Source organism: Leptodactylus fuscus, chromosome 7 (genome assembly GCF_031893055.1).
Source record: "Leptodactylus fuscus isolate aLepFus1 chromosome 7, aLepFus1.hap2, whole genome shotgun sequence".
NCBI lineage: Eukaryota > Metazoa > Chordata > Amphibia > Anura > Leptodactylidae > Leptodactylus > Leptodactylus fuscus.
In genome coordinates, this window is record NC_134271.1 from 18,047,726 (window position 1) to 18,072,506 (window position 24,781).

General features: G+C 39.8%; 1 protein-coding gene across 9 annotated transcripts in view; it reads left to right on the top strand.

The window, feature by feature from the left end:
• The window catches only part of MICAL2 (microtubule associated monooxygenase, calponin and LIM domain containing 2), a 161,174-nt gene that overhangs the window by 69,763 nt on the left and 66,630 nt on the right, over positions 1 to 24,781 (top strand). For 3 of the 9 annotated variants that reach the window (XM_075281280.1, XM_075281272.1, XM_075281273.1), the window contains exons 11-22: positions 1,735 to 1,825; positions 2,570 to 2,717; positions 3,251 to 3,450; positions 4,820 to 4,932; positions 7,360 to 7,428; positions 13,763 to 13,912; positions 16,044 to 16,160; positions 16,809 to 17,246; positions 18,616 to 18,717; positions 20,193 to 20,327; positions 21,458 to 21,577; positions 22,104 to 22,175. In XM_075281280.1, the coding sequence (XP_075137381.1) occupies positions 1,735 to 1,825; positions 2,570 to 2,717; positions 3,251 to 3,450; positions 4,820 to 4,932; positions 7,360 to 7,428; positions 13,763 to 13,912; positions 16,044 to 16,160; positions 16,809 to 17,246; positions 18,616 to 18,717; positions 20,193 to 20,327; positions 21,458 to 21,577; positions 22,104 to 22,175 (1,755 nt within the window). Of the gene's footprint in view, positions 1 to 1,734; positions 1,826 to 2,569; positions 2,718 to 3,250; positions 3,451 to 4,819; positions 4,933 to 7,359; positions 7,429 to 13,762; positions 13,913 to 16,043; positions 16,161 to 16,798; positions 17,247 to 18,615; positions 18,718 to 19,284; positions 19,521 to 20,192; positions 20,328 to 21,457; positions 21,578 to 22,103; positions 22,176 to 24,781 lie in introns of those variants that run through there. The other 6 variants (XM_075281274.1, XM_075281276.1, XM_075281275.1 and 3 more) reach the window with 6 other exon arrangements.

Consider the following 24,781-nt stretch of genomic DNA (forward strand, 5'->3'; position numbering starts at 1 on the left):
TACAGAAGTCTATGGAGAGGGGAGGGGGAGGCTTTTGCAAAAGACACAAAAATAACTGCAGCTACACTGCAAGTGAGGGAGAGCTGTTCTGACACTGCCGTATCTTCAGGATAAGTAATAACCCAATGAGGAGCCTTCCCCCTCCCCTCTCCATAGACTTCTGTGTGTGAGCTGACCATGGAATCAGCTTTAGGAGGGGGAGAGTAGCCTGATAAGTGGAGAAGGAAACATATGACTTTAATAAGCTATAATACAGATTTTTTATTTTTTTATTTTTTTTTTTTTTTGGGGGGGGGGGTAAATCCCCTGTACTATTCATTTATAGGGTTGAGGGGATATCGTCACTCCATAGGGAGAGACCACCATTTAGGTGTGTGGAGTCTTATTAAGCCATGAGCGCTCCACTGCAAAGGAACATGGGAAGAATATGCAAATCTGACTTCCATGATGTAATTAGGATGCCAGTGCCTCAAGAATGCACACCAATAGAGGGCGCTCACTGAGGATGTGCAAGTCTGTCTTCCACGATGTAATTAGGAAGACCAGAGTCTCAGTCAAGCAAACCAATAGAGGGCGCTCCCTTTAACATCATGCCGACCTTCTCAGAGGCCTTTACCTCTGAGAAGGTAACCACTTTTTTGTGCGGATTAGGCTTCCGTTCGGGATGGGGGGTCCCCACGCGGACTTCCCAAATGGAAACCCATGCGCAGATGTTACCCAGGCCCAACAAGGTCAGTAGGACAATAGACAGAATTATATCATTAGTATCTCTCAGTAGTGCAGCCTCAGGCTTCTTACTGGAAGAAAGGTTTGTTCTATGACTTTTGTATACAATAGAAGGCCATATTTTTTCTTATTAGCTTATTATTTGCCAAAATCCTACAGAACAGGTCCATATGTCCAGTCCGAATCCCGAGGTAGAACATACCACAATATAAAGCTGTAACATTATTATTATCAGTAATAGCTGTTGTCCTTCCTATTTATATAAGATCAGTATACACAGTGCTGCGCAGCTTTGGATATAGCCATTATACATCTGTTACTTGTATCAGCCTTGTATTCATGGTTACAGGAATATTGGGATTGTTTGTATCCGTGTTGTCTGTAGTTCATGGAGGGACCTTGTCCTGAGGTTGCAGTTGCTCCTCAGCTGTGCCTCGCTGTGTAATATGACCGCACTGAGCAGAACATACTGATATCAAGACCTGACGGTAACCTGCGATGGGGATGGATATTCCTTTAGGCAGGAGAAATGTATATATAACTGTCCTCAGCGTGAGACATATGTAATCGCTGATACAAAGTAACAGTGACCTCGGCTGGCCGCCTGCTGCTGACATATTTGCTCTACCTCCGTTGTGTTTGGAGAAGGTTCGCTTGATGTGAAATACGTTAAAAAACATTCGTGGGAACGGCGCTTTAAAGGGAGTCTGTCAGATCCACAAAGCTTCTCAAATCAATACTAGTGTCATGTAACATACCCGGGGCCACAGACCAATGAAGCAATGCAGAGATTATATATTATAATATTACATATACTGATATATAGCTATATAATTGATACATAGTATATATTGCTGTATATTAAATATTTATATTTGATACATATATTGATACATATTAGAACTTGATATATACATATTAACTATTAATACATATATATTGATACATATAAAATATTAACTAATGGATATTGATACATGTTATATGTTGATATGTTTGTTCTTGTAGGTGAAGCACTTATACTTCACTGGGGAGTTACAGGGAATTCCTCTGGAGAGGGCTGGATCTATCAGAAGATCTGTCGGGATAACCAGACATGGTAGGTTCAGGACAAGCCGCTCCGCTAGAGCTCCCACCTCCCTCGTGCTCAGTAGGATATAGGGCAGATAACACATTACTCCTGTGAATGCTGTGGATTGATGATGCACCACTTCTCTGGAATGCTCTACCCCGGACAATCAGATTAACTCCCCATCTCTACAGCTTCAAGCGCAAACTAAAGACGCATCTTATCAGACCGGCCAATCACAATTCCTAATGTAAACCCTTCCGTACTATAATCCTCTGTCCCCGCTCCCACATTTCCCCACATGATATGATGCTGTTTCAGGCTAACTTTATATGTCCAAGCTCCATCCACATGTTACAGGACACGACTGGTGATGGCTCATAAAGTTTTATGTTTGTGTAATGACAGTCACCTCTATTACAACATTGTCTGACCTCTGTATAAACAATGCTACCTCCGATGTCACCCCTCTACCTCTTGTGTCATCCCCTCTACCTCATAGATTGTAAGCTCTTATGAGCAGGGCCCTCAGTCCCATTGTGTGAAGTGACTGTTTCTTTGTAATGTATCTGTTTGTCTGTATTTAAACCCTACAAATTGTACAGCGCTGCAGAATATGTTGGTGCTATATAAATAAAACTTACTATTATTATTATTAGTGGTGTCTACATTGTTATACCAGGACATACACCTGGTTGGATTGCCCCATGAAATACCAACTATATCATGTCCATTATCATTCCTAATGGAGATTTCTACGCCTTCTCTTATCAGAATCTGATATTAGACCCAACAAGCTCCTAACCTGGTGTCAGAAGCAGACCGAGGGCTACAGGAACGTGAACGTCACAAACCTCACCAGCTCCTGGAAGAGCGGCCTTGCACTTTGCGCCATCATCCACCGTTTCCGGCCAGAACTTATGTGAGTCTCCCGCTGGGTAGTCGCATGCATGTTATCCCCAGTGAATTGGAATAATCCATGACAGTAACCTGGCAGCCTTAGGCCGGGTTCACACAGGGGTTTTTTTTGGACTGGAATTTGAGACGGAGGCCTCCCTGTCTCGAAAACCCTCCCATATATCTTAATAGGTTGGCTCTAGACTATTACTGTCTCTTGCCATGCCTATACTGTAAAGCATATCATTAAATGCTGTAAAAAGACTAGAGGAGAAGCTCAGGCAAGATGGCCGCCCCATATTCATGTACAATCATAAAATAAAAGCGGCACAAATTACTCAGGGGAGGGACAAACTTTCACTGCCTATGATGTGGGTGGAGTTGCGCCCTCTGGTGTTCAGCCTACTTTTAATTCGGATCCTTTTTTATTGTCTTTGACTTCCTTGCTCTCCATTTTTTCATTATTCCATGACCGGTTCTATAAGCTTGCGGTGTCTTTGATCCCCAGCCTGATGATGATGTCTTTCTTCCTGTGATATCGTATCCTTTGTTCCTCAGTGACTTTTACTCTCTGAATGAGGACGACGCTGTCAGGAACAACCAGCTGGCGTTTGATATTGCAGAAAAAGAGTTTGGAATATCGCCCATCACCACAGGGAAGGAGATGGCGTCCACAGAGGAACCAGATAAGCTCAGCATGGTCCTCTACCTCTCCAAGTTTTATGAATTATTCAGGGGCGCCCCTCTGAGGCCAGTTGGTGAGTTGCTCTTTGTAGTTGTATCAAAAATGAAGTGATGTAAGGAGGTGAGGGTCCCGGGGGGGAGTGCGGGGTACTCTTATAACAGGTCAATAAATGGCTAAATCCTGAAGCTGTTCCCTTTTAAGGGGGTTTTATCATCACTTTAGTTCATGGAATGTAGAATGGATATGGGTGAAATTGATGAGCCAGTCGGTGTGATGTCACAGTACAGGATAATACACACAGTGATGTCACAGTACAGGATAATACACACAGTGATGTCACAGTACAGGATAATACACACAGTGATGTCACAGTACAGAGATAATACACACAGTGATGTCACAGTACAGAGATAATACACACAGTGATGTCACAGTACAGGATAATACACACAGTGATGTCACAGTACAGGGATAATATACACAGTGATGTCACAGTACAGAGATAATACACAGTGATGTCACAGTACAGGATAATACACACAGTGATGTCACAGTACAGGGATAATACACACAGTGATGTCACAGTACAGAGATAATACACACAGTGATGTCACAGTACAGGGATAATATACACAGTGATGTCACAGTACAGAGATAATACACACAGTGATGTCACAGTACAGGGATAATACACACAGTGATGTCACAGTACAGGGATAATACACACAATGATGTCACAGTACAGGGATAATACACAGTGATGTCACAGTACAGGGATAATACACACAGTGATGTCACAGTACAGGGATAATACACAGTGATGTCACAGTACAGGGATAATACACAGTGATGTCACAGTACAGGGATAATACACAGTGATGTCACAGTACAGGGATAATACACACAGTGATGTCACAGTACAGGGATAATACACAGTGATGTCACAGTACAGGGATAATACACAGTGATGTCACAGTACAGGGATAATACACACAGTGATGTCACAGTACAGGGATAATACACACAGTGATGTCACAGTACAGAGATAATACACACAGTGATGTCACAGTACAGAGATAATACACACACTGATGTCACAGTACAGAGATAATACACACACTGATGTCACAGTACAGGGATAATACACACAGTGATGTCACAGTACGGAGATAATACACACAGTGATGTCACAGTACAGAGATAATACACACAGTGATGTCACAGTACAGAGATAATACACACAGTGATGTCACAGTACAGAGATAATACACACAGTGATGTCACAGTACAGAGATAATACACACAGTGATGTCACAGTACAGGGATAATACACACAGTGATGTCACAGTACAGGATAATACACACAGTGATGTCACAGTACAGGGATAATACACACAGTGATGTCACAGTACAGGGTTAATACTTAATTCTTCTCTTTGCAGACTCCTCCCCCAAGGACAATGCGAAGAATGGCGAGATATATTCCTCCAAACCATCCAATCTGCTTACTAATAATTACCTCAATTTAACATTACCCAGAAAGAGAGTGCCAAAGGTGAGCATTGAAACGTTACATACATTAGATCTTAAACTCTGTTCACACCTACAGCTGCATAAAATATTCTGTAGATTTCCTGTTAGCTCTCAAGATGGTCAAACACAGTATTTGTTGTCTAAACCTGTGTGTGACAGCTGTTCCTCCAGCTTCCTCCTTGCCCCTTGTTCACATCTGCGTTTGGTAATCTGTTCAGGGAGTCTGCATAGGGACCCCCCCCGAACGGAATACCAAACGCAATTGCAAGTGGTGTGCAGTGAAAGCACACGGACCCCATAGACTAAAATGGGGTCCATGTGCTTATCTCCACACAGAACATGCGGACAGGAAAGTAGATTGTGCGGAGATCTGGCGGCAAGCACACGGACCCCATTATAGTCTATGGGGTCCGTGTGCTTTCACTGCACACCACTTGCAATTGCGTTTGGTATTCGGTTCGGAGTTGGGGGAGTCCCCATGCAGACTCCCCCGGACGGAACACCAACGCAGATGTGAACCAACCCTTAGACATGCAAGTTCTACTACAGGTGCATTGTGGGATATGTATTGTTTGCATACAATACATTATCAAAATTCAGGTACATTATGCTGGGCACAGTGACTGCACCAGCAGAATAGTGAGTGCAGCTCTGGAGTATAATACAGGATGTAACTCAGGATCAGTACAGGATAAGTAATGTAAAGTACACAGTGACTGTACCAGCAGAATAGTGAGCGCAGCTCTGGAGTATAATACAGGATGTAACTCAGGATCAGTACAGGATAAGTAATGTAATGTATGTACACAGTGACTGTACCAGCAGAATAGTGAGCGCAGCTCTGGAGTCTAATACAGGCATGAATGAATTCCCCCCCATTATGTGTGGTTTGCTGTACGTCTGTTTTTGGTGAACTTCTCCACTGGAATCAGACATCAGGATCTTCTCCTACAAGACAGGCTAACATGGACCATTTGTTAGTAATTACCAGGACATGGAACGATTACCCGGTAGCCTGGACTTGAGTGATGGAGGAGGGTTGTGTCTCCTTTATTATCCTTTGCTGCTTTACAAGGTGCAGCTGCTACAGAATCCTCCCTTAGCGGCTGATACATTGTGATTCATGACAATATAATGCAATCCTACATAAATAATCTGTGGGATTGGAGAAAATCTCTCACTGAAACGCACATTAAACAAGTGTCTGCTCCACTTCTCCTCACTGTCTTCCCTTGTGAAGGAGCTGCGGAGGATCAGATGTTGCGGCGAGAATTTGCCTCTCGACCATTCTTTCATCTCAAATCTTACATTGACTCAAGGAGATAAGTCTGGGGCCCTCGTAATTGTGTTGTCACCCCAAATTGCCATAGAAACAAAACACAGGAAACGCCATAACCCGATGTGATGATGTCATCTAATTATCCTGACTAACATATTTCACTTTACCTCCTGAAGCTGATTAGTCGCGACTCGGACGGAGACATTTAAGACTTTTATTTTTTTTATACTTCAATCCTAGAAAATATCCAGATCTCTGATTTATCTCCCCCCCTCCCCAGAATTATACAGGCTGCAATCAATCACCAAACACTTATCTCATGTATAAACCGTACGCCGCGCGACCCTCAAATCCTTCCCCTCTGCCGTTGCCTGCTTCCATATAAGAAGTAGATATGCATGTGTTACACTAATGTGGGCCATATGTGACATGCAGCGGCGGGTGGCGCCTCAATAACTAGTATTGGCGAGGAATAAAATGGACTTTTCAGCTCATCAAATATCAATATATCCTCAGTGTGTGTTAATGTGTCAAAGGGAGGGGGAGGCGTACATAAAAATGTTGCTTATTGTCAGGAATAAAGTCCTTCATCCATATAGGAGAATGAATAGGACATCAACTTTTAACTCCTCTTTCACCTAAGAACACATGGTGCAGTTTTGCAATGGCTGACATCCCTCAGCAGACCTGTTAGTGGCAATTTTGGTGCCGGGTTCATAGGCAGACTCTCACTAGAGTGAATTGGGATGAAGTGGAAGTCAAGCAGAACCCCTACAGCAATGGCGGACATACTACTACAGCTGCAGAGGGGCCAGGAGGCTAGGGGGGCCCAGTGTCACTCCTATTGTCTATTAAATTGCATAGAGATTACTAGGCCACTGAATTTCATGGCTAACAAATATAATACCTTGTTAAGGAGATGGGTGTAGTCACTAGACTTTGCTTTGTTTATGTTCAGCCGTCAGCCCTCTCCCCCAGCCGCAGCCTTGCAGGGCACCAGGGTCCTCCATATTAATGATTGATCCCCCGGATTACATCACCTTTGTAGTGCATGTAGAGTTCTATCCCTTCTCTGGGACGGTTTTTGTCTGACTTTGGCGCCTGCTCTCGGTAATGTCGAGCTTCGCCTTTGGCCGCAATATATTATTGTCTGTTTTTACTTCCATTCAGGGAGAAAATAAATCTGAAGAGAACGATGTGAACAAGAGGAGGAGGAGGACGGTGCAGCTCTTTGATGAGGTCGGTGCTGGTGACTGTAGACAGGTTCAGTCTTGGGGCAGGAGTTGTAGCGTAGCCCAGATAGCTCACGGTCGTTGCTCGCCGCGGTCCATACGGTGACCTGAGAACAATTACTGCCAGCTGCGCCTAATAGAGAGAAGCGGCAACTCAGCAGCCACTGCACCCTGGGCTGTATAGTGTTAATAAACACATGGAGTGGAATATATATATACAGTATATTTACATTATCTGGTATAGGCAATAATCTTACCACATTCGGAAGTCTGTAATAAATGGTAACAAGATAAAGATAAGAAATGACGGCACATCATCTATCACATGTTAGTGTTTGAGTTAAAGCGGAGGTGTCCTTTAAGAACTGAGTCCATTGCCTGACACCACCGCCTGTACATGATATATGTATATAATATCCTGCTCAGAATGAGCGTCCGCCTCCTTGTCAAACATTTCCATTATCAGACACAATCAGGTTTCCAAATACAATAGAGCCGAGGATTGTCAGGCCCTTATAGAAATGTCGTCATAATAGAAACATATGACACATGGCAAAAAAATTCAACCAAAGATATAGAACATAAAAAGCAGACGTGAGATAGCGATGACAGATTGGTCAGACCGATTGGGGTGGGCTAGACGGTCTGTGCAGAGGTGATTGTATAAAACAGCAGTTGGTGACTGAGAATTGTATGGAACTACAACTCTCAGCATGTCTGGCTACAGTATTTTACTGCAATAGCACGTGTACTTGACTCTAAAAGTTATCCTTTTTTTTCTATTTTTTAATGAAGTTTTATATGTTACACATACACATATACAACACTTATTATATTAAACTACTATAACACTGCCTGCCTCCTAAGTGAAAGAATTTAACTACTATAATACTGCCCTAGATGTGTAAGAATATAACTACTATAATACTGCTCCTATGTATAAGAATATAACTACTATAATACTGCTCCTATGTATAAGAATATAACTACTATAATACTACTCCTATGTACAAGAATATAACTACTATAATACTGCTCCTATGTATAAGAATATAACTACTATAATACTGCTCCTATGTACAAGAATATAACTACTATAATACTACTCCTATGTACAAGAATATAACTACTATAATACTACTCCTATGTACAAGAATATATCTACTATAATACTACTCCTATGTACAAGAATATAACTACTATAATACTGCTCCTATGTACAAGAATATAACTACTATAATACTGCTCCTATGTACAAGAATATAACTACTATAATACTGCTCCTATGTACAAGAATATAACTACTATAATACTACTCCTATGTACAAGAATATAACTACTATAATACTGCTCCTATGTACAAGAATATAACTACTATAATATTGCTCCTATGTACAAGAATATAACTACTATAATACTACTCCTATGTACAAGAATATAACTACTATAATACTGCCCCCTATGTACAAGAATATAACTACTATAATACTACTCCTATGTATAAGAATATAACTACTATAATACTACTCCTATGTACAAGAATATAACTACTATAATACTACTCCTATGTACAAGAATATAACTACTATAATACTGCCCCCTATGTACAAGAATATAACTACTATAATACTACCTCCTATGTACAAGAATATAACTACTATAATACTACCTCCTATGTACAGGAATATAACTACTATAATACTGCTCCTATGTATAAGAATATAACTACTATAATACTACTCCTATGTACAAGAATATAACTACTATAATACTGCTCCTATGTACAAGAATATAACTACTATAATACTGCTCCTATGTACAAGAATATAACTACTATAATACTGCTCCTATGTACAAGAATATAACTACTATAATACTGCTCCTATGTACAAGGATATAACTACTATAATACTACTCCTATGTACAAGAATATAACTACTATAATACTGCCCCCTATGTACAAGAATATAACTACTATAATACTACTCCTATGTATAAGAATATAACTACTATAATACTACTCCTATGTACAAGAATATAACTACTATAATACTACTCCTATGTACAAGAATATAACTACTATAATACTGCCCCCTATGTACAAGAATATAACTACTATAATACTACCTCCTATGTACAAGAATATAACTACTATAATACTACCTCCTATGTACAGGAATATAACTACTATAATACTGCTCCTATGTATAAGAATATAACTACTATAATACTACTCCTATGTACAAGAATATAACTACTATAATACTGCTCCTATGTACAAGAATATAACTACTATAATACTGCTCCTATGTACAAGAATATAACTACTATAATACTGCTCCTATGTACAAGAATATAACTACTATAATACTACTCCTATGTACAAGAATATAACTACTATAATACTACTCCTATGTACAAGAATATAACTACTATAATACTGCCCCCTATGTACAAGAATATAACTACTATAATACTACTCCTATGTATAAGAATATAACTACTATAATACTACTCCTATGTACAAGAATATAACTACTATAATACTACTCCTATGTACAAGAATATAACTACTATAATACTGCCCCCTATGTACAAGAATATAACTACTATAATACTACCTCCTATGTACAAGAATATAACTACTATAATACTACCTCCTATGTACAGGAATATAACTACTATAATACTGCTCCTATGTACAAGAATATAACTACTATAATACTACTCCTATGTACAAGAATATAACTACTATAATACTACTCCTATGTACAAGAATATAACTACTATAATACTACTCCTATGTACAAGAATATAACTACTATAATACTGCTCCTATGTACATGAATATAACTACTATAATACTACTCCTATGTACAAGAATATAACTACTATAATACTGCTCCTATGTACAAGAATATAACTACTATAATACTGCTCCTATGTACAAGAATATAACTACTATAATACTGCTCCTACAGTCCTATGAAAAAGTTTGGGCACCCCTATTAATCTTAATCATTTTTCGTTCTAAATATTTTGGTATTTGCAACAGCCATTTCAGTTTGATATATCTAATAACTGATGGACACAGTAATATTTCAGGATTGAAATGAGGTTTATTGTACTAACAGAAAATGTGCAATATGCATTAAACCAAAATTTGACCGGTGCAAAAGTATGGGCACCTCAACAGAAAAGTGACATTAATATTTAGTAGATCCTCCTTTTGCAAAGATAACAGCCTCTAGTTGCTTCCTGTAGCTTTTAATCAGTTCCTGGATCCTGGATAAAGGTATTTTGGACAAACAATTCAAGTTCAGTTAAGTTAGATGGTCGCCGAGCATGGACAGCCCGCTTCAAATCATCCCACAGATGTTCAATGATATTCAGGTCTGGGGACTGGGATGGCCATTCCAGAACATTGTAATTGTTCCTCTGCATGAATGCCTGAGGATTTGGAGCGGTGTTTTGGATCATTGTCTTGCTGAAATATCCATCCCCGGCGTAACTTCAACTTCGTCACTGATTCTTGAACATTATTCTCAGGAATCTGCTGATACTGAGTGGAATCCATGCGACCCTCAACTTTAACAAGATTCCCGGTGCCGGCATTGGCCACACAGCCCCAAAGCATGATGGAACCTCCACCAAATTTTACAGTGGGTAGCAAGTGTTTTTCTTGGAATGCTGTTTCTTTTTGGACGCCATGCATAACGCCTTTTTTTTATAACCAAACAACTCAATCTTTGTTTCCAAAATCAAGTTGGCTTCTCCAAATGTGCTTTTGCATACCTCAGGCAACTCTATTTGTGGCGTACGTGCAGAAACAGCTTCTTTCTCATCACTCTCCCATACAGCTTCTCCTTGTGCAAAGTGTGCTGTATAGTTGACCGATGCACAGTGACACCATCTGCAGCAAGATGATGCTGCAGCTCTTTGGAGGTGGTCTGTGGATTGTCCTTGACTGTTCTCACCATTCTTCTTCTCTGCCTTTCTGATATTTTTCTTGGCCTGCCACTTCTGGGCTTAACAAGAACTGTCCCTGTGGTCTTCCATTTCCTTACTATGTTCCTAAGGCTGCATTCACACGGAGTAAACGCTGGCGTTTTTTGTGTGTTTTTTGCACATAGCGCCGCGTTTACGCCGCGTAGCGTCGCGTTAACGCCGCGTATACGCCGCGTTAACGCCGGGCAACGCCACCGCTAAATAGCGCGGCGTTGACGCGGCGTATACGCGGCGTTAACGCGACGCTACGCGGCGTAAACGCGGCGCTATGTGCAAAAAACACACAAAAAACGCCAGCGTTTACTCCGTGTGAATGCAGCCTAACAGTGGAAACTGACAGGTTAAATCTCTGAGACAACTTTTTGTATCCTTCCCCTGAACAACTATGTTGAACAATCTTTGTTTTCAGATGATTTGAGAGCGGGCTGTCCATGTTCGGCGACCATCAAACTTAACTGAACTTGAATTGTTTTGTAGAAAGAAATGGTCCAAAATACCTTCATCCAGGATCCAGGAACTGACTAAAAGCTACAGGAAGCGACTAGAGGCTGTTATCTTTGCAAAAGGAGGATGTACTAAATATTAATGTCACTTTTCTGTTGAGGTGCCCATATTTTTGCACCGGTCAAATTTTGGTTTAATGCATATTGCACATTTTCTGTTAGTACAATAAACCTCATTTCAATCCTGAAATATTACTGTGTCCATCAGTTATTAGATATATCAAACTGAAATGGCTGTTGCAAGCACCAAAATATTTAGAACTAAAAATGATTAAGATTAATAGGGGTGCCCAAACTTTTTCATAGGACTGTATATACAAGAATATAACTACTATAATACTACTCCTATGTACAAGAATTTAACTACTATAATACTGCCTCCTATGTACAAGAATATAACTACTATAATACTACTCCTATGTACAAGAATATAACTACTATAATACTACTGCTATGTACAAGAATATAACTACTATAATACTACTCCTATGTACAAGAATATAACTACTATAATACTGCCCCCTATGTACAAGAATATAACTACTATAATACTACTCCTATGTACAAGAATATAACTACTATAATACTACTCCTATGTACAAGAATATAACTACTATAATACTACTGCTATGTACAAGAATATAACTACTATAATACTACTCCTATGTACAAGAATATAACTACTATAATACTGCCCCCTATGTACAAGAATATAACTACTATAATACTGCTCCTATGTACAAGAATATAACTACTATAATACTGCCCCCTATGTACAAGAATATAACTACTATAATACTACTCCTATGTACAAGAATTTAACTACTATAATACTGCCTCCTATGTACAAGAATATAACTACTATAATACTACTCCTATGTACAAGAATATAACTACTATAATACTGCCCCCTATGTACAAGAATATAACTACTATAATACTACTCCTATGTACAAGAATATAACTACTATAATACTACTCCTATGTACAAGAATATAACTACTATAATACTACTCCTATGTACAAGAATATAACTACTATAATAATACTCCTATGTACAAGAATATAACTACTATAACACTGCCTCCTATGTACAAGAATATAACTACTATAATACTGCTCCTATGTACAAGAATATAACTACTATAATACTACCTCCTATGTACAAGAATATAACTACTATAATACTTCTCCTATGTACAAGAATATAACTACTATAATACTGCTCCTATGTACAAGAATATAACTACTATAATACTGCCCCCTATGTACAAGAATATAACTACTATAATACTACTCCTATGTACAAGAATTTAACTACTATAATACTGCTCCTATGTACAAGAATATAACTACTATAATACTGCTCCTATGTACAAGAATATAACTACTATAATACTGCTCCTATGTACAAGAATATAACTACTATAATACTGCTCCTATGTACAAGAATATAACTACTATAATACTACCTCCTATGTACAGGAATATAACTACTATAATATTGCCCCCTATCTACAGAAATATTAAAATATGGAACATTTAGGAGGATTTTCCTAACTGTAATTTTAATCTTGATGGAAATTTCTTCTGATATATTTAACTTTGGAGACGTCTCAGATCTTCTCACGCTGTTCCAGTCTTTGGGATTTCCTCCAAGTTAGATGTTAGTGGCTGGAATCTGTGGTATGTGAATGGCGGCTGGCGAGGGCTCGTGCGTCTCATTCCATTTTGATTCCTTTACAAGATCTCTACATTTCTGGGGTGACTGAACAGGTAAAGGGTTGAGTTGACGCCATTAAGTCGCACTTCACATTTTTTGTTACGCAGACGGTGAGCTTGTCAAATGAAAGTATCAATTCTGGCAACGAATGCAGCGACACAAAGGAGGTCATTAATCAGAATAAAGTCAAGTCCATGGCGACTCAATTACTGGCCAAGTTCGAAGAGAACGCACCAAATTCATCCATAAGGAGACAGGTAAATTTGTGCACGTACAGTAAGGTTATTATGAGGATCGCTCTCTGACATCACCATCTAAGGAGACACTTTGTAATAATCCACAGCATGTAAGGGTATGTTCACACTGAGTTTTTAGCAGGCTGAAAAAGTCTGCTTCAGGGATTAGGAACCGTGTTTTTGACACTTTTTTTACATGATGTCTTTTTGTTGTGTTTTTTTGTCGTGATTTTTGCCATGTTTTTTTGCTTAAGCTTACAGTACGGACCTGGAAACTTCTCTTTAAAGGGATTCAATCATTAGAATTCAATTTTTTTTCTTCCTAGCACGTAGGAATAGCCTTAAGAAAGTCTATTCTTCTCCTACCTTTAGATGTCTTCTCCGCGCCGCCGTTTTGTAGAAATCCCGGTTTTCTTCTTTATGCAAATGAATTCTCTCACAGCACTGGGGGTGGTCCCAATGCTGCGAGAGAACTCTCCAGCGCCGCCTCCATCTTCGTCTGGAACGCATCTCTCGGCGTCTTCTTCCGTCCTGGGTTTCAAATTTTCTTGACCGCTTACACAGTAAGTTGGTTGTATGCGGCCACAAGAAAATGGCCACGGGCATGCGCAATCGGCTCTGCCCGAGGCCCAATGGCCTGCGCAAGTTTGAAGAAGATGCGGAGGAAGGCGTTCCAGAAGAAGATGGAGGCGGTGCTGGAGATTTCTTTAGCAACATTGGTTACATCTGCGATGCTGTTTGAGCGCTGAGAACCGCCCCCAGTGCTGCGAGAGAACTCATTTGCATACAGAAGATATCTGTGATTTCTAACGAACGGCAGTGCAGAGAAGACATCTAAGGGTAGGAGAAGAATAGCCTTTCCCTACGTATTAGGGAGAAAAAAAATGCCATTTTAATGATTGAATCCCTTAAAAAAAACCATTAGCATGTGCATATGCCATATCCATGGATAAACGGCACAAAGACGCACGGATGATATCTGCCCGCTGCCCGTGCCAATATAGGTGAGACTATTAGCTGTGTCACATTCACTTTTGTGGAGTAAATGAGGACAGAGATCTACAGCAGCCATGATGCAGTATTATTACTAGACCTCTGGGGGGAGGACACCTGTCATTTTTCTTGTTTTATCATGTTTTTTTACCTCCCCGATGACATCACTCAAGGTGGCGCCACCTCCCGCCCCAGATATTTGATTGATAGTTATAACCATGATGTCAGCACAAGGAAGTAAATATTCTTCAAAAGCACAAAGCCAATAAATTCCCTGACCTAAGAGTCATATGTAAATACATAGGTTACATAACTTTTAAAGGTATTTTCCCAAATCAGATGTTTGGTTTTTTTTATAACGCTCTAAGTCTTGAGAGGGCGACACTTCTCCATAGATAGCCAAGGTAAGACTGTACCATTGTATTGGTAGGGGTCATCCGTGATCAGAGACTCCTACATCGCCTCCAATTGATAGCGTATAATCGCACATTGCAGGGAAAATAGATAGGTTTAACATATTGTATAAGAATTGTTGATTTTTTAAAAACTTTTTCTATATCATTTTTTGTATTTATAAGAAAATACCAAATTTTCACTCTGGCCACTAAGCCTAATAATAGATTTGCACTTGACAATTTTGTTGTTTTCTGTGCAGTAATCACTGCATATGTGTCACAGACAGTATTACAATAGAAGATAACGCCTCTGTAGATAACACCACTGCGCCATTATTACTGACAATAGATGATGTCACAGCTTATCTCCTTCCCATCCCCGAACAGAGCATATATAGAAAACTCTCCCATAGTCGTCACCAACTATAGCTGCCCATGGTCACAAGACTGCTGTAAAGCATATCACTAAATGTTGTTAGGAGAGAAGAGGACAAAGCAAGATGGCCGTCCCCATAATCCTGTATATGTACCTTTTACGCTTCGTAGCTAGATGTATACTGTGCCGTGCTTTCAATTCCTGCACAATGTGAATAGGGTTTTGTTAACTCTTTCATCCCTGTCATCTCCAATTGCTGTCTCTAATCTCCATGTATAATCTGACCCCCATTGCTCCCTACCAGCATCTCCTGACATTTCCGCTAATCTCTGCATCTCTTCTCTGCTGTCATTTCTTTATCATTCATCTATTTCGAGAAAAAAAACAGGCTTTACCCCCTCCTGATACCTCTGCACCAGAGCTTCTGCCCTGCGACCTGCCTCCTGTTAACCCTCGCTTTGCTAAACCTCCGGACCCAACCCCTTGCGTCGATTGCAAAAAGCAGGTACGATGCTGTGCTTAATCTAAGTGGAGTGAGTATTTGACCTTTAAGGGAAACTCAAGTGACTGCGACATTATACGACAGGGGTCTTCACGTATGACACCTTCCCCTCCCTCCTTCTACTAATTCACATCGGCGTTCAGGTTTCCATTCGGGAATCCGCTTGGGGAATCCGCGGACCCCATAGACCATAATGGGATCTGTGTGGTTTCTGCTTGCTTGCTGCACGAAACATGTAGAGAGAAAACTCCTACTAGCAGGACTTTTCTCTCCATGTTTCGTGCGGAACCATTCGGACCTCATTATAGTCTATGGGGTCCGCTTTTTAATGCATATAGGTTTCCATTCAGGGGGTTCCCAGGGAAACCCCAAATGGAAATGCGAACGCGGATGTGAACCAGGCCTTACTCTACTCTGACTATTATTTATCCTGAGCTAAGACTGCACTACTGTATCCACTCCTTGTCCATCTCTGATGACTTGAACATTTATATGCATAGAAACGTCTTCACGTAGTCATTGACTAGTGCTCTGGCTCTATAGCAGCTCACCATGACAGTAAAGACCTTACTTGTAGCCAGTGCCTGAATGTGATGCATGAGATCTGGTGTAGACCGAGGAACCCTTCTTTTCATTTGCAGTTTTTCCCAGTTTCAGGCAGTAGCGAGATCTCAGCAGCTGGTCAGATATTTGACTCAGCCATCCTTGCCTGCCACAGCTACTGTAAGCAGAGAGACGGCCTGGTCCTCTTCAGCTGCTATAACCAGAGAGACAACCAGGTCTTCCTTAGCTGCTGTAAACAGAGAATCAGCCAGGACTTCCTCAGCGGTTGTATCCAGAGAGGCATCATGGTCTTCCTCAGCTGCTATAACCAGAGAGACTGCTAGGCCTTCTCCAGCTGTTGTAACCAGAGAGACTGCCAGGTCTTCTCCAGCTGTTGTAACCAAAGAGCCACTCTCTAGAGAAGACACCAACAGTCCATCCAGTCCTGCAGAAAAAGAAGACTCTCTCGCCTCTTCATATCCTTCTGTTGTTGCTCTGACTGGAATCTTAGACCGTCTTCAGCACATTGAAGAGAGGGCTCAGAAGGTGACCCGACTTCCCACAGTTGCAAATAACACGGCATGAGTTTTCCTGTAGCATGCAATAATAACTTCATGTGTCATCATATTCATTCTGCAGAATTGTTCTTCACCAAGTAGGCTAATGTAGGGTACAAGAGCGTACATACACAGAGGAAGCCCCAGGGGGGAAGAAGACCCAACTCCCTAATTACTCATGGGTGGTGCTCAAGCACCATGACATCAGAAAAGGGAGCAGGAGAGTGAAACCAGCCTGAGGGTGAACCCAATAGTCTCACCAGCAGGGGGTATCCATATGAACGATGGTGGGGCTCCCTCTCCTCTGTGTACGTCCTTGTTGCCCTCCATACCCCACACCTAACAAAATCACCCAATATACCCAATAATATAGTAAATAATAAAGTGGGGAAAATTAGCCTGACCTGACCGAGGTCTCTAGGATGACTGCAGCATGTCATTGTGACAAGAAATGTCCAGAGTCGCATTACTAAAGGAAATATTCTGTATTGTCAATGTATCAAAGTTGCATGGAGGTGTAGCATTTAGTTTACAGCTTGGAAACTCATGACAACTTTTGTACAGAAAATAAATCGGCCCAGGCCGGGCATGGATTTCTTTAGTGTCCTTGAGTGGAATGTAGTTGGTTTTCTATATGGCAAATATTTTGAGACCTGTATAATGTGTCCAGTCTAGACAGTCCTATGTGAGCTGAACAGCATGGATCCCGCATCGATACACTTTAGGGAGTGTTCACACTTGCGCCCGTGTCCACCCGCCGGGTCTTTGTCCTATTCCTGGGGGAAACGGGATAGAGGTCGGCTTCCTGACGGCCTAGTTTGTGTCCTGCCGAGTCTCCTGCTCCTTTTCTGCCCTTTGATCCTTGATCATTCTGCTTTGAGCTTAAGATCTGAGTTTCCCATGACAGATTGGTTAGTTGAGACAGACTGCTGACAACTGCATTGTAAAGACTGTGGTTGTTACAATGTATCCGAACCAACCACACTGCCAGTAACAACTCCGCTCTGAGCAGGAAGCAGCGGAGAAGAGAACTTGCCTGGCAGCCATCATGTCATCCCAATCCTCAGCACTAGTAATCAGATTTTTCTAAACTTAATGTTAAAGTGGATTTTACTTTGTCTTGTCCCTGCATGTGGCACCTCAGGGGTGTGTCTAAGCTCCAGCACTGCACAATTATGCAAATCAAGACACCAGCAACCAATCAGATTCCTTCTGCCGTTGTCTGACTGGCCAGATGAAAGCTTACGCCTGATTGGTTGCTGTGATTTTCACGCACGTCTTCCCTTCCTCTTCTCTCCTGTATTTCTTTCCTGCTATTATCACATTTTTCTCTCTTTTTCTTCCTCTTCATCTTGCAGAAAAGAGCTCAGGCTTTAGCAATAAGAGATTTTCATAAAAAGAATATTAGAGAGAAAGCTGCGCACTTGGCCTCCATGTTTGGAAGTTCGAATTTACCGCAGGTGACTATTATGGAATGTTTTACCAGGCATGGCATGCTATATTATACTTACCGACCGATACGGCAGGCAGTAGTCTAACCCATACTAACTGAGATTTTGTTGCATGTAACAAATATGGAGGTCGCTGATTGCCAGAAGCGGCGTTGTTCTGCCTTACATTCGGATTAGGACATTGCGCTGCGCAGACTGCTGCATGACATTGTGTAACATTGTAAATTGTAAATGCATTATGGAAGGGGGTTATGGACTTCTTGTAGCCATGGGTCCTGGGGCAGTTACAGATTCCGGACTCAAAGAGAATCTTTGGAACGCTAACATATATGATTTTGCTGTTTTCTTTTTCTAATCTAACAGTTTTCCATAGCAAATTTTTAATCTTAGGTTTTCCACAGCTTGGGGCTACCCATCAAACGGTTATTATTATTGCTGACAATGGCACAATGGTTTAAATCTATTGCTCTCCGCCTATGACGTATATCAGCGACGGACCGTAATGACGATCATGTGAACTTAGCCTTAGAATGTTTTCAGAAAGGGTTAATCATTTATTTTATGAAACAAATGAAGAAAGGAGAAATTGAAATCCCATCAATATATGGTGTGACCTTTGCCCTTTGGAGGAGGAGTCCAGGAAGGGATGATATGGCCCCCACAGATAGAGCCCTGATCTCAACATCATCCAGTCTGTCTGGGATGACATGAAGAGACAGACGGATTGGAGCGCGCAACATCCACAGAAGATCTGTGCTTAGTTCTCCAAGATGACGGCAGGAACAACCTCCCTGCTGAGTTCTGCCAAAAACTGCCTGCGAGTATCGAGAAGAACTGATGAAACACAAAGGGTAAAGGTCACACCGAATATTGATAGAATTTAGATTTTTTTCTTTACATCATTCACAAAATAAACTAGTAATCCTTGTATTTCTGAAGGCGTATATATATATATATATATATATATATATATATATATATATGGGTGTTAGTGACTTCCATCAGACCATAATAAGCTGCCGCCATGACTTGGTCTCCATTACCTCTGGGCTATTGGCAGGGGTGATCATACGATCTGTAATGTAAATTCTGACATCAATCTATTGGGTGTAGTATATACATGTATATGGGTGTTGAGTAACATGGTCCAGCACGGCTAGCACACACGGCAGCATCCATCATGGCTTAGTTTACATGTCACCTCATTAAGGTTTGTATATATGACTGTATATATTGTGTATTTCTACATATTCTATATAACCACGGTGGTTGCCATATCTGCCCCCACAATGGAGTCACCCAGCTTTGCCAAATTCCTAACTGACAAATCTCCCTATTTATTTATCTAAAATGCTGTATAAATAGGCAGACATACCATTCAGGGGCAGGGAAAGTTGAGTGGCCACGCTGTTAGCTGATCTATTAGGGACTTTCTATTTCTATGATGTAGTTTAATTCTTTCATTTCACTTCTGCTCTGTACAGAATAAACTTGCGCCCCCCAGTCTGTCCCTTTTTTCATCTACACTTCCTTTATATGAACCCCAAGTTTCTGATTCATCTACACCATCCTCTCCATCCATCTCTGACTCTGCACCCTGCGATTTTCGATCTGAGAAGGTACCGCGGTGTGATAACGTGTGTGCTCATTACTGATCGTGTGTGTGCAGTGATGCTGAAACATAACCTGCCCGGAATCAGTACAGGAACCTGACGGACTGCCAGGAAGAGCTGACAGAGGGACAGAGCTGGAGAAGTGTTTAGGTGACCTGATAACAGGAAAGGCATCCCTTCGGGAGATAATATGGCTTCCAGTGATGTCAGACAGCTACCTGCTTTCCTAGAAAATGAAAACAGGAAAAGTTTAGAGCACAGGCTGAGGTTACGAAAGAGAAAGAGAGAGTGCATACAGGACTCCAGAGGAAGAAGAGACTTCATACAGTGACTGCAGAGGAGGAAGAGACTGTATACAGGGACTGAGGAAGAGGAATATACAGAGACTGGACAGGATGGATATACTGCAAACAGTATAATGACTGTATAGAATGAAGGGACTGTACAAAGTCGCTGCATGGGAGGGATAGACTATAAACAGTGACTGCACAAGAGGAAGAGAGTGCACACAGTAACTGGACTGGATAGATAGACTGCACAGATGGAAGAGAGTGCATACAGTGACTGCAGAGGAAGAAGAGACTTCATACAGTGACTACAGAGGAGGAAGAGACTGTATACAGTGACTGCAGAGGAGGAAGAGAGTGTACACAGTGACTGCAAGGGAGGAAGAGACTATACAGTGACTGCAGAGGAGGAAGAGAGTGTACACAGTGACTGCAAGGGAGGAAGAGACTGTATACAGTGACTGCAGAGGAGGAAGAGAGTGTACACAGTGACTGCAAGGGAGGAAGAGACTATACAGTGACTGCAGAGGAGGAAGAGAGTGTACACAGTGACTGCAAGGGAGGAAGAGACTGTATACAGTGACTGCAGAGGAGGAAGAGCGTGTACACAGTGACTGCAAGGGAGGAAGAGACTGTATACAGTGACTGCAGAGGAGGAAGAGAGTGTACACAGTGACTGCAAGGGAGGAAGAGACTGTATACAGTGACTGCAGAGGAGGAAGAGAGTGTACACAGTGACTGCAGGCGAGGAAGAGACTGCATACAGTGACTGCAGATGAGGAAGAGACTGCATACAGTGACTGCACATAGTTTATATAATTTGCTTTTCTCTCACTTTTGCCTACACAGATGAAACCCCCATCCCCCAGCTTATCTAATATTCCATCTAAATTTCCTTCCTTTTCTGACCCTTCTCCATCACCTTCATCTGCTACTGACTTTTCCCCCAGTGATTCTCAGCCTAAAAAGGTACGGTATCCCATATCTGTGTCTGTTACTGACGTCTTGTGAATCACCAATAAAGAGGAGCCGTGCTGTAGGGATTCTGCACATTGAATACAGCAACCTATATTCTGCCCATACAAAATGCTTTTTTAGGTTAGCCTGTGATAGAATCTGCAGAATACAGGCTGCCATAAAACAGCATAACATTGGTAGGTTCACTCTAAATGCTTCCATGACTAATGTGAGGAATACCAACAGCAGCGCTCATCTCACCCCATATTAGTCATGACTAAGTGAGTATATTATTATGTAAGCAATTCATGTCCTGTAGAAGTATCCGGAAGTCTTATCTTAATATTTATCCTCAGCCTCATTTAGTACAAAGAGACAGAGTACAGAATAAGTTCTGCGCATCCCAAGTTATCCTTACTAGGAGATGTGAGGACACATAGTGGCTGCCCACGACCCCATAGGCATATAGGAGTCTTATGTTGGCATTGAGGCAAAGGAAATCCTTCATTCCTTCTTATTACTTCTGCATTATTGTCAGGAATTAGAACACCGAGCAAGGAATGGCGAGCCCAGGATAAAACAGAGATTATTTTTTCCTGATCCGGCACAGGTATTATTACAAGACTGCAAAGGCATAAAGTGTGTCTATGTTGCACAATATTGTGGTGCACACTAATATATTGCATGTACGTGTGTATATTGTAGTTTAATAAACTGGAACTGAGTGCTTCTTTAGTTTGCTCCCTACTAGAATGCTGCCTAAGTACACACATACACACAAATATAACTACTATAATACTACTCCTATGTACAAGAATATAACTACTATAATACTACCTCCTATGTACAAGAATATAACTACTAAAATACTGCTCCTATGTACAAGAATATAATTACTATAATACTGCTCATATGTACAAGAATATAACTACTATAATACTACCTCCTATGTACAAAAATATAACTACTAAAATACTACTCCTATGTACAAGAATATAACTACTATAATACTGCCCCTATGTACACGAATATAACTACTATAATACTACTCCTATGTACAAGAATATAACTACTAAAATACTGCTCCTATGTACAAGAATATAATTACTATAATACTGCTCCTATGTACAAAAATATAACTACTATAATACTACTCCTATGTACAAGAATATAACTACTATAATACTGCCCCTATGTACACGAATATAACTACTATAATACTACTTCTATGTACAAGAATATAACTACTAAAATACTGCTCCTATGTACAAGAATATAATTACTATAACACTGCTCCTATGTACAAGAATATAACTACTATAATACTGCCCCTAAGTACAAGAATATAACTACTATAATACTGCTCCTATGTACAAGAATATAACTATTATAATACTACTTCTATGTACAAGGATATAACTACTATAATACTGCTCCTATGTACAAGAATATAACTACTATAATACTGCTCCTATGTACAAGAATATAATTACTATAATACTGCTCCTATGTACAAGAATATAACTACTATAATACTACCTCCTATGTACAAGAATATAACTACTAAAATACTGTTCCTATGTACAAGAATATAATTACTATAATACTGCTCCTATGTACAAGAATATAACTACTATAATACTACTCCTATGTACAAGAATATAACTACTATAATACTACTCCTATGTACAAGAATATAACTACTATAATACTGCTCCTATGAATAAGAATATAACTACTATAATACTGCTCCTATGTATAAGAATATAACTACTATAATACTACTCCTATGTACAAGAATATAACTACTATAATACTGCTCCTATGTACAAGAATATAACTACTATAATACTACCTCCTATGTACAAGAATATAACTACTATAATACTGCTCCTATGTACAAACATATAATTACTATAATACTACTCCTATGTACAAGAATATAACTACTATAATACTGCTCCTATGTACAAGATTATAACTACTATAATACTACTCCTATGTACAAGAATATAATTACTATAATACTACCTCCTATGTACAAGAATATAACTACTATAATACTGCTCCTATGTACAAGAATATAATTACTATAATACTACCTCCTATGTACAAGAATATAACTACTATAATACTGCTCCTATGTAAAAGAATATAACTACTAAAATACTGCTCCTATGTACAAGAATATAACTACTAAAATACTGCTCCTATGTACAAGAATATAACTACTATAATACTACTCCTATGTACAAGAATATAACTACTATAATACTACTCCTATGTACAAGAATATAACTACTATAATACTGCTCCTATGTACAAGAATATAACTACTATAATTCTGCTCCCATGTACAAGAATATAACTACTATAATACTGCCTCCTATGTACAAGAATATAACTACTATAATACTACTCCTATGTACAAGAATATAACTTCTATAATACTACTCCTATGTACAAGAATATAACTACTATAATACTGCCTCCTATGTACAAGTATATAACTACTATAATACTGCCTCCTATGTACAAGAATATAACTACTATAATACTATTCCTATGTACAGGTATATAACTACTATAATACTGCCTCCTATGTACAAGAATATAACTACTATAATACTGCCTCCTATGTACAAGAATATAACTACTATAATACTACTCCTATGTACAAGAGTATAACTACTATAATACTGCTCCTGTGTACAAGACTATAACTACTATAATACTGTCCCCTATGTACAAGAATATAACTACTATAATACTACCGCCTATGTACAAGAATATGACTACTATAATACTACTCCTATGTACAAGACTATAACTACTATAATACTACTCCTATGTACAAGAATATAACTACTATAATACTGCCCCTATGTACAAGAATATACCTACTATAATACTGCCCTGCAGCCCTCCTGCGGATGACAAGCTGGAACTTAACTGAAAGACTTGTTGCTATATAACACTGGATACTCCTATGTAGTATAAGATAAGATAAGATAAGATATTCCTTTAATAGTCCCACAATGGGGAAATTTCAGTGATACAGTTTCATAGTTGGTACAGTAGTATATAGCAGGAGAGAAACACATACAAGCTCATGGCAGAGAAATCCTAGGAATCAGAGCAACTAAAAAAGAAAGAAACACAGACACACTGCAGGATCATTTAGTTCTCTGTGCAGATTGATGTTAATAATAATAA